Source organism: Poeciliopsis prolifica, unplaced genomic scaffold (assembly GCF_027474105.1).
Source record: "Poeciliopsis prolifica strain line A6 unplaced genomic scaffold, Auburn_PproV2 SCAFFOLD007, whole genome shotgun sequence".
Taxonomy (NCBI): domain Eukaryota; kingdom Metazoa; phylum Chordata; class Actinopteri; order Cyprinodontiformes; family Poeciliidae; genus Poeciliopsis; species Poeciliopsis prolifica.
The window spans coordinates 6,382,782-6,396,952 of NW_026562382.1; the positions used below are offsets into that span (position 1 = coordinate 6,382,782).

General features: G+C 42.6%; 1 protein-coding gene across 2 annotated transcripts; it reads left to right on the forward strand.

Moving 5' to 3' along the window:
- The first annotated feature begins 972 nt into the window (after positions 1-972).
- Positions 973-13,962, forward strand: rev1 (REV1 DNA directed polymerase). Of its 2 annotated transcripts, none has more exons than XM_055032059.1 (22): positions 973-1,304; positions 1,880-1,955; positions 2,783-2,915; positions 3,360-3,528; positions 3,649-4,089; positions 4,218-5,056; positions 5,643-5,744; positions 5,856-5,972; positions 6,822-6,948; positions 7,021-7,149; positions 7,225-7,379; positions 7,469-7,588; positions 7,695-7,915; positions 7,997-8,169; positions 8,880-9,109; positions 9,209-9,390; positions 10,116-10,361; positions 10,520-10,607; positions 10,694-10,896; positions 10,983-11,127; positions 11,640-11,742; positions 11,843-13,962. In XM_055032059.1, the coding sequence occupies exons 2-22, from the start codon at positions 1,890-1,892 to the stop codon at positions 11,952-11,954; spliced, it is 4,101 nt and encodes a 1,366-aa protein (XP_054888034.1). In that variant the 5' UTR covers positions 973-1,304; positions 1,880-1,889; the 3' UTR covers positions 11,955-13,962. The 2 variants fall into 2 exon arrangements, with proteins under 2 accessions (XP_054888034.1, XP_054888035.1); XM_055032060.1 differs by having other exon boundaries at positions 5,646-5,744.
- Positions 13,963-14,171: the final 209 nt, after the last annotated feature.

Consider the following 14,171-nt stretch of genomic DNA (forward strand, 5'->3'; position numbering starts at 1 on the left):
AAAACAAATCAAGGTCTCAGGAGGTTGAGCTCATTTATTTATTTATTTTTTTCCTCAGCGGAAACACAAGGTTATTGTCACCACGGCAGGATTACATAGTATCCGGAGTGAATATAACTCAAACGATATATATCCAGCAAAAAAAATAAAAATCTCTGACAAGACTGATGCTAGGGTAACAAACAGGCAGCACAAAAACAACCACACATCCTGACTGAGAGCAAGCAGCTTCCGCAATATAAACACGCAGCAAGCTCCTTAGCAGGCAATTTGCTTTCACGGAAACGAGACTGTGTGTGTTATCAGTGTTCAGATACACAATAAACCACCGTGGTACGTTCAGAATGACATTTCTTCGATTGTCCGCGCAGTGGCGCTATAACACCGAGTGAAGCTGCAAAACAAGAAGCCGGTGGAATGGCGTTTTGTGAAGCTGCCCGACGAACGTCACAGTGTCGGAAGTTGCGCCTATCTTGTTTTATTTCAAAATAAAAGACTTCTCGGTTAAAACGGAATTAAAGAGACTTTCTTGAAACCAGTGCTAAATCTTTCTACATTTGCGTAGTATTTATTTAAATGCTAAAATGAACCGAAACACTACAAGAAAAAACAATGAGTCATTATAAAGTAGCTGAGTTGTGTGCAAGATGGATACATTTTTTTGTTATTGTTATTTTGTTATTAGCTTTTACACTTTTTAAATATTATTCTTCAAAATAGAGTTTACACATAACTTTACATTCAAGTCTGATTTAATTTTATTTCTTTTTTTTTAATCAGATAGTATGATTAGTTACAAATTTTCACCCCCCCAATTTTCTTTTTACATATCTCTTTTCAAATTATATTATTTACCTATTTACTTTTGGAATCAAACGTGTAGAAAATTTTTGGGCCACGCCACTGAATAACAACAAACTTTTATTTTGAATGACAACACCGGAAGTTCCGCATCGTTTGGTTCCACGCTCGCGGAGAGAAAAGAGGTAAACGGATCAGGCGGTTGAAATGGAGAGCGAAAGGACTGGGAGGGTGACCAGAAACATTCAGGAGCCATGGCGTGGCCGCGTGACACAATAGGGGGATCTCACCTCACCAAAAGCAGGACTTTTCTGAGGAACAAAGTGGAGATCGTGGCTGTGAGCTGCCTGTCTGAGGGGGTTTCATTTCGCTTTGCTTTGCTCTTGTCTAACCCCGTTTAACTCAAACAGCAGCAGCAGCAGCAGCATCGAGCAGCCCTTTCTGCTGAGCGGTACCTGCAGAGAGAAGACTGTGGCCAGCAGCCTCGCCTGACAGCTTAAAAGGTACAACAGAGAGAACTACGGGGTGACTTCTGCTGGCGGGACCGTGGTTTGTTTACACACATGATTACCGCTGCGCTGAAGTTGCTCAGACACACACACACACCCTGTTCGCTGTTGGCCAGCTAATTTCGCCTGTGTCGCTGTGTTAGCGGTCCTTATTAAACTGACAGGGCGATGAAGTGACGTGCTGCTCCGAAACGTGTTTAATTCCCGGAGCTAGGCTAATGTTAGCAGCATGTTGCTGCTGTGACCCGTCTGTCAGAGGGAGAAAGTCTGTCCAGACCTGCCTTTGGGGTGCAAACAGATCTGCTCGCGCCAGCCAGAGTCATAACATTTGCTCTGTAATAATATCAGTGCATGCGTTATGAAAGATATAGCAAATCTGTCTGTATTATGCCTTAAAAACGTTTTTAAAAAACCCTGCAAACCCTAACAGTTCAGGATTGTTGTCATTTCCAGAATGTCCCATGTTCCAGCATCAGATTATTTGGGTTGTTTTGGTTTGCAGTGTGAGTCAATGTTTTCATTTTTATTTGTATCCCAGTCCTGAGATTTGGCTTTCCTTGTGTCTGCAGGAAGCTCAGTATGAGTCGAGATGGCTGGATGAGAAAGAGAGCCAATGGCAGCGATGACAATGGTTGGGGAGAAAGGGTGAGTCCATCCAGCTGTGAGAGCTTCACAAAGAACCAGACACACACATGGCGAAATAGCACATGGAAACAGTGGGGAATATGTGTGTGCCACCCCTTTTAATATCGCCAAGACCAGCATGAAGCTGAAGTTGCAGAGAAGTCTAAAGGTTTAACTACTTAGTTGACTCCTAAAAGAAACTTATTGCACTGCATTTTATTTAAGGGCATCCGAACCACGCTAAAAAATCATAACCATCTATAATTTGACTTCGACTTCACAATTACGCTATACGTTTTGTTGGCAAGTCACTTAAAACTCCAGTGGAACATTGAAGAGGTTGCAATTTACTGTATACTCTGAGCAAGCTTATTTAAGTAGACCACCCTAATCTCCTGTTCCCCTCATAGCATTTGTTCTAACAGCCTAAGAACTTCAAGGATGTACCTATTGCAGTCTGAACAAAGGGTCTCTATAATATTGCAGAAGATTTATCAGAACTACTCAGACGTTACATCAGTTCTGGGTATCCGGTTACTCTAAATGGCACAGCTAAATTAAACCTTCAATAAACACATGGCTACCAACTCAACTATCCTGTCATGTTTAAAAAGGTCTGTCAGTCAACATATGGTGTGGTGTTTATGTGCTAGTCCAGGTAAATGATTAATATCCGGTGTATATAAATCTTCTGTATGCTCAGTCTTATTTAGTTTCATATAATGTCCTTTCCACCCAAGTCATTTAGCTCTGATCAGTCACAAAGTGTTGTATCATGTAAATCATACATATTTGTATTCTGATTTCTCTTGGGTTTCTAAATGTCCCTTACTCTCTTGCTGGTGCAGGGCGGCTACATGGCGGCCAAGGTTACCAAGCTGGACGAGCAGTTCAAACTCAATGCCACCAGAGAAAAGCAGAAGGAAGGAAGCGGCTCCAGCATCTTCAGTGGGGTTTCTATTTATGTCAATGGATACACGGGTACAAACAAATACTCTGCTTATGTAGTTTGTAGTTCATGTCCCTTTGTTGTCCCTCGCATCAGCACTTATTCAAACCAACACTTATTTGTACCTGCAAACAAATTATTGCCTGTCCATTTCACTTTATTTTTTTTCTTGCACGCAAGTATGCCATGGATGATAAAGATAAATAGTCTTGCAAATTTTCAAATATCATGTATAATTTAAACGTTGAAAACTTTGCTATACCCGATTTTCATAACTTGCCATTCATGCCAGGTGGCTGAGTGTGACAGACATACGTTTTAATGCCATCCTTATTGGGTTAATGTCTATTTCCAAAGGCATGAGGAAGCGTCTTTGCGATACACGGTCACTCTGCCATGGCGGCGTACTCTTCCTCACATTCCGCTCATCGATCAACGATTGAATGAACGTGTCACTGCTTTGTCTTTCCAATCAGACCCGAGCGCAGACGAGCTCCGCCGGCTGATGATGCTGCATGGGGGTCAGTTCCACGTCTACTACTCTCGCTCGAAGACCACCCACATCATCGCCAGCAACCTGCCCAACTGCAAGATTCAGGAGCTCAGAGGGGAAAAGGTCATCAGGCCAGAGTGGATCACTGACAGGTGTGTTTAGTACAAAACAAGAGTTTTTTTTTTTTTTTTAAATATATATATATATATATATATATTGAATGTAAGTCTATGCAGCATGAGCTGAAATCTACGTTCCTTTGTTTAATCCAGCATCAAGGCCGGCCGTCTCCTGCCTTGCTTGAAGTATCAGTTGTATGCTAAACAGAAGAACACGCTCTTCCCCGCCATGATTCTGCGCCACAACTCAGAGATGTCCGAATCGAGCCACTGTCCCCTTCAGCTGAGCACGCATCAAAAGCCTCTTTTGCCACCGCACAACACAGAGCCCTCTGTTCCCCGCGGCGGGGGATCCTCAAACAACCCCTTCCTTGTCGCCGGCTGCAGCGAAATTGAGCCTCAGTCCATCCGCCGCAGCTCCAAAGCGAGCTTGGATTGCCACCAGCCGAGTCATTTCAAATCCAGTCAACTCGTTTCAGGTTCCCTGCAAATAAGCCGATCTTTACACAAGAACCCCCTTCCCAACAAGGGCCACGTAAAGCTAACGCACAAGTCTCCCGGTTCTGCTCACATGAATGAGAAAGACTTAAAAATGTGAGCATGTTCAGGAAATAACTAATTGAATTTTTTTTATTTCCTTCTTATGAAGCAATTCCAACTTTTAATTTAATATTTTATGTCTAGTTAAGGTTTTACAATTTGCTCTCTTTTGCTTTTCCTAGAAATGGAGTTCTCCAGACCTCACCGGATACCTCGAGCCATTCTAAAATGTCGGAAATGCAAGAGCGCGGAGATCCTTGTCTTGTCGGGGCCTCGGCCGCTGTGAGAGAGGCCCCCCTGACCAATGGACACGCTCACCTTTTTAACGGTGCCTTAAAGCCAGAGGACTCGTCCCCTGTTGCAGATCCACGCTCCTCCGACGGGGACGCGTCCACATGTAGAGCAAAGAGTTCAACAGAGAAACCTCAGAGTTCTTCAGTGCAGTCACACACCAAACTTGATCCATATGAGTTCCCCCCCAGCCCTCCAAAGCAATCAGACTCTCTTCTTATCCGTCTGGAGCATTCCAGCACACAAGACGGAGGCCTTTGCGACACTAAACCTCCGTCGTCCTCCTCTCATGAGGCTTCGAGAGCCAACAAACCCCAGACGCCTCTGAAATGTCTCCAACCTCCCACTCAGGTTGAGCCGATTTCGGAGCAGACTTCCCGATCTCCTCCTTCTTGTTCCCTTTTGTCCGTTAGATTAAACGGAAGTCACCACAAAGTGTTTTTGACTGACGCCCCTCTCCCGAACACGGCCCGCGCGGCAGCCAAGCCCGATCCTCCCACCGAGGCGTCCTCAGCCTCCACGTCCTCGGATCAGCTGCTGGAGCAGACGGGCGGTCTGATCTCGGAGTTTTACTCTCACTCGCGTTTGCACCAGATCTCCACTTGGAGGATCGCTTTCTCCGAGTATGTCAACGAGCTACACAGCAAACGGAAGATTGAGGGGAGTCCATCCTATCCCGGGAAAGATCGTCTGAGGAAATCTATGGCTCGGCGATCCACGCATGGACAGGGTATGGAAAAGGAAGTCATTCTTATCTTCTCTGTTTATTTCATAATGATGTCTTCTGAATTTCCCCCCAAAATTAAGAAGATTTCATGGCCACAAGATATTCAGTCGTGGCCACATCTAAATAATAACATGAATTATTATCAGTAATGAAGATAACAGACAAATCTGATCTCATGTTGTTTTATTTCTGTCTGGAAATGAATTATAATCATATTCTTAATACTCTTGCGATTAGGCGTGGGTTAATTCTTAGCAATTACTTCATAAATCGGCTGATTAAAAAGCAGAGGCTTCAAACAATGCGCTGATGTTACAGCTGCAGGCCCTTTGGGGGGTTTTACAAAAAGTCTCAAGCTCAGTCAGACTGGATGAAAATCTTCTCCAGTCAGCAGTTTTCAGCTTCTGTCATATATTGCAAATGTTCCTTACATTTTACAATTTTGCATCACTTTGTGTTGTTCTGTCACATAAAATCCCCTGAAAAATACAGAGTTTTTAATGAGGTATGAGTTACTTTTGTGGTTATAATTATTTGTGGTTTGAAATCTAGAGAAGTGTTCATTGCTGTAGTTTCTCCTTGTTTGTAGCAGGCGCATCATCGGCAGGCAGTGTGAAATCGTGCATCTTCCACGTGGACATGGACTGCTTCTTTGTGTCTGTGGGGATCCGACACAGACCAGAACTTAAAGGCAAGTCTTGCTTATCATTTAGATGTGCACTGTGGACCTTGTTTATGCAAAGCACATTGAATTAAAGGGATTTGAAATTTGATCTCTAGTCCTGGAAACACTTCTGTGCAGGGAAGCCTGTAGCTGTCACCAGTAACCGTGGACTGGGCAAAGTCCCCATCAGACCCGGAGCCAACCATCAGGTGGAGCTGCAGTACTACCAGATGAGGCATACTCATCCTCAGCCAGGTGAGATCATGTCAACCAGGTAGTCCTGAAACGATTCCTCGAACGATTCGAGTACCTCGATTATTAAAATTCCTCGAGGAAAATTTACGTCCCTCGAAGCTTCGTTAATTTATGTTTTATTATTTAACCCGGCCGGGACACTACTTGCGTTGCACAAAGCACTGACTTGCGCCTCTGAGTTGCTGACGAAAGCTAAGTGTTAGCGACATAACGTCCAATTTTCAAGTTCGGCCTGGGAGGCTTTTCTTGATGGATGATATTGATGTTTTCATTGTTTTGGGGGGACCCATAAGCGTCCTTAAAATGACTGGCACAATGTCTGGAGTACAGCAGCTTTTCTCCTCCCTGAGCTGCTGGGTGAAAACGAACGGCGAGAAGAGCGCCGCAGGAGTATTAATACAGATAAGCAGGCGGGTGGCTGAGTAGTTGATGCTTTGAGTGTAAGTGTAGCTTTATGGACGAACTGCACAATAAATTTCATATCATCCCGGTCTCAACAAACGGGTGGCGGAGCGCATCGTGGCGGTACATGGCTGGTAGATGAGTTTCTGAGTGGGACGAACTAATTTGCCGCAAATATCCCGTTGTCCGTTAAAGTGGAGTGCTGTTTTATTATCTCCATCGGATCATCTGCCAGGATTTGGACATGACTTAATGCAACCACAGGTTGATTAGATGGCTGCTGTGGAAGAACTGATGAAACTCAAGGGTCAAAATAACTCGCTGTTTATTTGCACTCCATGGAACAAAATCAAAAAGGGCTTTACTTTTGACAGGAAAATGACAAAATCCCCCCATCTGTATGCTTTGTGAATAACCTTACTGCTACAATGTTGCTGTTTTTGTCAGAGAAAGCAGATGACGACCTCTCTGTGACTCCCTCACAAGACATCCCTGACTCCCATGGAAACGGTGTGGACCCGGACGCTGCCGCCCTGTCGATGGCAGAGATCGCATCTTGCAGTTACGAGGCCAGGTGAGACGTTAACATGATCTCAACTGTCCTGTGCTGACAGAAATGTAAGGATGTCTTGTTTTCTCTCTACAGGCAGGCAGGTGTGAGGAACGGGATGTTTTTTGGCAAAGCGAAGCAGCTGTGCCCCTCGCTGCAGTCGGTCCCGTACGACTTTGACGCCTACAAGGAGGTGGCTCTGAATATGTATGAAATCCTGGCCAGGTACAGAACCTCAGCTCTGTCAGTCTAGCCAGAAAGGATTTTCTTGCGATGTTGATCTTAATTTGCTCTGTGCAGTTACACCCACGACATCGAGGCTCTCAGCTGTGACGAAGCTCTTATAGATGCTTCTCATCTGCTGGCTGAGGTGGCCGCTACTCCAGACGATTTGGCCGAAGCCATTAGAGCAGACATCCAGGGGAAAACGGGATGCTGTGCCTCAGTGGGAATGGGTGAGCCCCTTTATTTCCCCACACTGTAAATTAAATGAAGCCAGAATTGATATGGGAATAATTCAGACCGACTGCAACGCTCTGTTCAGGGTCCAACATTCTTCTGGCTCGACTCGCGACCCGTAAAGCCAAGCCGAACGGGCAGTACTTCCTTAGGTCTGAAGAAGTGGATGATTTCATCAGGGACTTACCAGTGACCAGTTTGCCAGGTGGATATGCTGCTCTGCGTTCTGCTCTACCCTAGAAGAGATTCTCAGGACACATGAAGCTAAATTATTATTATTTAAAAAAATCTTTTTCATTCATTATCCCCAGGTGTCGGTCACGTTATGGCCAAAAAGCTCACTGTGATGGGCGTGAAGTCTTGTGGGGACCTCCAGCAAGTGTCTCTATCTCAGCTGCAGAAAAGGTTCGGACCTCGTACCGGACAAACTCTGTTTCGATTCTGCAGGGGTTTAGACGATCGGCCCGTCCGCTTCGAAAAGGAAAGAAAATCTGTCTCCGCCGAGATGAACTACAACATCCGCTTTACCACGGTTAGACCTGTGAGGTTTACACACGCGTGTCTGTCCAGACGCCGCCTCATTTCCAATCTTCTTCCCTTTAAAACTCACCAGGTGGACGAGGCAGAGTGTTTCCTGACTAATCTGTCGATGGAGGTGCAGCGGCGTCTGAAGGAAGCAGGACTGCGGGGTCGGAGAGTTACTCTGAAGGTCATGGTTCGCAAGGTCGGAGCGCCTCTGGAGCCGGCCAAATACGGAGGTCATGGCATATGTGATAATCTCGCCAAGTAAGGATTTTTGGCACATAGTTGGAAAAATATTCATAACCCTTGAACTAGAGCGGAAATGATTAATTGTGATCATTCGTAATAAATTGGGTTAGATTATTCTATTGATCAGCTAACTGCAATTTGCTGAAAGAATAACATATTCAGAGCAGCAAATGGGCCAAAACAGTACAAAAAAATAGACATCCTTTGTAAATATGTTCTTCCCAGAACTCTTTGATAATTAAGCATAATGTAAAGAAAAGATATGTTTCTGCATTTAGGCAATAAACTTTAATTTTCTTACTTAAAAAGGAATTGTATCATTTGTTTTTAGCATCTTAAATGCATTTTTAATATTACGTAAAAAGTCAAGTGCTTAAATTAGTTAAATGAAAAATCAGCAGAATACGACCATTTATTTTATTAGATGAATCATTAGAATAATTGATAGAGGACTGCTGTGACAGACCAACAGAAAGTATTGGGAAAATATTAGGAAATCATCATTTACCTTCTGATCCACAATGCGTTGGTCCAGCATATGAAACCTCAATAAAATACATTAAAGTTTGTTCTTGCAACGTGTTAAACTTTGAGAAAATGAAATAAAACGGTGAATGAATAAAAGGGTAATGAACAGACGAACATGAACAGACCACATGGTAGATTGAGCCTGACACTGATGCGGGAGTAAAAATGTGATTTTGTTTCTTCTTGCTTCTTGTCAGGACCGTGATGCTCGCTCAGTCCACTGACAGCGGTCAGCTGATCTCCTCCGCTGTCATCAAGCTGCTCCACGCCATGAAGCTGCAGGTCCAGGACCTGAGAGGAGTCGGCATACAGGTTCAGCAGCTCGAAGGAAATCAGCCCCAAGCGCAGGACTGCCGGGGAACTCGGACTCGCTCCATCAAGGACATGTTGTTAGGTCAAGGATCAAATGCCAGAACGACCAACAAAGGTCTGGTTTGTCTTCATGGTTTGATCTTTGCCTTGTTTATTTCCATTTAAACTCCAGGCTTAGGTGTGTTTTTATGTGTTTTTTTTTTTTTAAATGCAGCAGGCACTCAGCACAAGCAGGCTTCCTCAACAGCGGCTCTGTCAGGTAGCTCATCACCACGTCCTTTGACACCTGCTGAGCCAGTCCCTGGGACGAGTAAAGAAACGCCCGTCTGCAGAGCGGAGCAGAAACTTTCCCAGACCCGTCTCAACCTCAGCATTGAAGTCCCCTCCCCCTCACAGGTAAATCTGGGATTTTTAATGCTGGATCATAGCCAACGCAGTTTTTAATAACTTTGAGGGGAAAATGCCACCATTTCACAGTAGTGTTTAGAAAAAAATTTAGGAACATGATCAAATGCTTTTATTTAAAGCAGAGAAACAACAGTTCCCTCTGATACGTAAGCATAAAAAAAAATCTAATTCTCTACGGCAGCAAAGTAACTACAAAGAGGCATAGTCCAGTAATGCTTTTTTTACTTAAAACAAAGTACAACTGCACCTGAAGCTATGTGCCCTAATTGATTTGTAAAGTTTTAATTTCTTCTTTCTTTAATGTCATACTGAACTTTTTTATGTTGTACGATTCATGTAATTCGTTTCATGATTTGTATTGATTGTTGATGATCTCAGATGTCTTTTGAACTTGGGGCCCTTTTGAAATTGACACTTTGTATGTCAATGAGTTTTGCCTATAATGGCATCAGTATCAGTTTATTGTGGGTAAATTTCATTTAAATTAATTAATAAATGTTTAATTACCACTTGGAATCAATAAGGTGTTTTTGAATGTGATCGTTGCATCATATCATTCAGCTAAAGAAAATTCCTGCTTTTTTTTTCCTGTATGCTTATGCTACGTCTGACCAACAGCGTATTTTAACACTTTTTACAAAATGAGGTTCTTTATCCAGATCTTCTCGATTTTTTTTTTTTCTTCTTCACAATCTTTGTGAATAATTTCCAAGGTGGATCGTTCTGTCCTGGAGGCCCTGCCGGCCGAGCTGAGGGAGCAAGTGGAGCAGACGTGGTCTAAGAGAGAGGAGAGGCCAAATCACTGCCATTCACCCGATCTGCAGCTTTCCTCTCCCCGTCCTGCGCCGTATGCTCCCCCTGCAAACAGCAGTCTGCAGGGGGAGCTGCAATTGGTGCTGCAGTTTCCAAACCAGCCAGACAATCCGGGAATTGTCCTCGAATTACCAAACTTCTCACAGGTAAAACAAAGCACCTGTTGGAAATGTTGACGTTGTGTCCGGTAGCTCTGTGTTAATTCAAGAGTAACTGTCTAATCACGTCTGTAATTTAAGAAATGAGGATTCAGTGGTATCTCCTGGAGAGTTTCAGGACACTCAGCTTCTATAACTGGTCGCAGGTTGATCCGGACGTCTTTGCTGCCCTTCCCAAAGAGCTGCAGGACGAACTGAAGTCTGCCTACAGCCGTGCAAACAATGTGAAAATGGGTGAGTTGACCAGCGGCTGCCGCCACGTAGTTTTTGTTCCTCCTTAATGTAGATTTTTACTTTTTGACATGTTGGTTTGTCTGCAGCCGAGCAGAAGAATCCACTGTTGCAGCTGAAGCAGCCTGCTGGAGGAACTGGTGTTGTTCGGTTGAAGCGGCGCTACAAGAGGAAGAACGGAGCGAGCCCTGTTAAAAAAGGAACCTCGCCTTTAAAGAGACGTCAGGCCACAAACAGTCCAGCCAAATACGGGCCACCGATAAAACCACATGAACCTGTGAATGTACCAAAGGTGATTCTGCGTGTGGTCGCAAATGGAGAGATTACTTTATTCCTTGCTCATCCTTCTTCTCTTTCACTTCTTCTCTCTTCCTTCAGACTGAAACGAACCCGTCCACCTCAGAACAGGACGTCATGCTGTCTGTGACAAAGTCATTGCCTCGTCCTGTTCCAACATTGGCTGGAGCTTGTGACCTGATGGACATTAAAACGCTCCTACGGGAATGGGTCACCACCATCACAGGTACAGATGTCCCAATGTTGATAAGACATCTACAACGATAATATTGTTGTTTTGAGAACATTTTCAAGTAATATAATAGCAATAATGGCATAATAAGGCAAGGGTCAGTAGATTTTAAATTATAATGAACATTTAAACACTGGAACAACAAATAAAATGAATTAGGAAGTCTGTGTTAACAAAATTATCTGTCAAAGAAAAGGGATAATTGAGACCAAAGCACCAGACTGAATAATTTTATCATTCAGTTTTTAGTGAAAAGAGAAAGAAAAGAGAAAAACGATAAATCACGCAAATGAAAATGATGGACTTTCTTTTAATTTGTCATGTGATTAATTGATTTATTGTTATTGTGACAGGCCTCTTCAGATTTGATCTGTGTAGATATGTCATAATAGTTATGTGGGCATGTAGGCTGCTTTGCTCAGATTTATCTCCATAATTTATGAAAGCGCTTAAATGAAAAATAAACTGCTACACAACTTTACTTTTTAAAATGTCTTTTTGTTTAGAACCAATGGAGGAGGACATCCTGCAGGTAGTAAAGTACTGCACTGATCTCATTGAAGATAAAGACCTGGAGAAGTTGGATTTGATAATAAGATACATGAAAAGGTCGGTGGTGCACAATTTAACATTTTGCATGCGTGGTTCTCTCTTTTGATCTGATCTCTGTTTGCTTATAGTTTATTGTTGTTGTTTTTTTTTCCTTCAGGCTTATGCAGCAGTCTGTGGAGTCAGTTTGGAGTATGGCATTTGACTTCATTTTAGACAACATACAGGTGGTTGTGCATCAAGCTTATGGTAGCATCTTGAAGATAACATGAGCAGAAGAGGAAAGACGTACCCTGTTGTTGTTCTGCAACAATCTACCATGTACCAAATGAATTATGACATCTGAATGATTACTATTCGCTCACCTAGCTTCTCCCACAGCATCTTTCTTTTTCCTCAGTGGCCAACAAAATAATGGCAGAAACGCAAAGAGCCATTGTGTATTATTTGAAAGCATGTACAGTATGTCACTTTTTGTACAAATATTTGTTTTCAGTGTTGGAGTAGCTCAAACTGAAGGGCACAAAATTGTCTCACTGTCTACTTAGTGCAGTTTAAATGGTTGGTAATCCTTACGGTTTTGTTATAAATGTGATTTTTTTTTTGGTTTGTTTGTTTTGTTTTCCTTTTCTCAGATGTTTAGCACTGCGTTTGATTTGTCTCGGAAGTTTGATACGGGCTTGATGTCATACCCGATTTCAGCCTATTGTAAGTTAGAAAACCAGTGATATTTCACTGTGGAGGGTGCTACTGTTTTTGTTACAAGCCAGTCACAGCTTCTATGGATGCGACACCAGAGGAACATGAACGGGAAAGGAAATGTGTGACAGACTGAAGTGCAAAGAAACAGGTTATGCCTGCAACTTTCACCATCTTTTATCCGTGTGGCAGCCATGACAGATGTTGAACATGGAATGGCTCAGGGACCTCGAGCTTTCCCAGTCGGCATTCGGACTTAGATGTGTTCTGTTCTCGTTTTCACGACTCGGGACTCTGAAACTTTCAAGTACAAATTGAACGCAGCACAGTTCTGTTTGCTCACTTTTTTTTTTTGTTTATATATATATATTTTTTTTACTCACCTGTTCTGACCCAGCATTGTAGTGCTTAGATATGTTTATTTTCTGTTTTATTTTCAGCAGGGCAGTCAACTTACCTCACAGGCACAGGTACTAGTGTTGAATATAAGGTTCATCATGTTGCAGTAACAAAACCAAACTCTTGGATCACGTTTGGAATTTGCTAACCTCGTAGCAGTCCGAATGCGCATTTGAAGCCAACTGAAATGGTTCAACAAAAAGACAATATTTTTTATGCGTGTTATTTTGGTGCTCTGATCTAGAAGCACTTTTTGTGGAAGAAGAAGAAAAAAAAGAAAAACCTAACTGCTGCACTCTGTAGGGTTTCATTCAATTCTTTTTTTTCTTTTTTTTTAAAGTGCCAAACCTTGTTATAGAGTGTAAATAATGTTTGAAAGACTTTTGTCAAATGTTTTAAACAAAATGTACGTGGAGGAATTGCCTCTTGTATTGTTTACCAGTAGTGAATTCTTAGTAACTGTCTTTAAATTGTAACGCTAAAGTCTAAAAGCTTGCAAGTGTTCCGACATGGAAATCTGAAGCTAGCCAAAGTATTTTTTCAAAGTATTTCCTGGACAGTAGCAGTCTAATTTGGGAGGGCGTCAACATATGTAATGGCAATCAATCAGCTTATTCATTTCTCTTTTTTCTTTTCTTTTTTTTTTTTTTCACTAACAAACAAGAGAGATCTGATGACGATGATGCAACATTTGTTTAAATTGGGTGTAACTCAAGCAGTTGCTTCCTGTTTTCAACAGGTTCTGAATCAGTTGAAATAATGTTGGATTTGGATAGATTCAGGGGACCCATCTTTCGTTGTTCACTCTGGAAACGCTTGCACGGCAACTGACTTCATTTCTGTACATACGTCCTGAGTTTAACTTGTATGACCTGTCGTTTGAAGACACAGCTAACTGGCTTCTGATCTCCTCACAGACGACAATAAGTACGCTGTTGAAAAGTTTGCTTAAAGCAGTGATTATATGCAAACCAGATCAGTCTGAATGTAATTTGGAATGTGTGAGTTTTCACTTGTAAGATGTTGCTTCACATCACCTTTCACTTCTTTCTTGAAAGAAATGGCCACAAGTGAAAACTGGCCTGTGTTGGGTTCTCTAATCTGGCTTGTGCCTGAAGACCTGAAGCTGTGAATTTGTTTGTATGTTTTCTAAACCTTGCTAATAAACTTAAACTTCTAATACCCTACCTGTCTTTGTGTATTAGACATTGCTGCTTAGTGTTGGACAAAGGAAGCCACAAACAGCTAAAGAAGTCTAAACTAAAGTAGTGCTTTTGTAAAAGAGTGGCAAGAAGTCTAAAGAAGTCCCAGAAAGTTTTCAGTTTCAATCTGAACATGGCAACCCAACCATCATGCTGTGGGGTGGTTTTGTTTAAATCTTGGATGAGGAT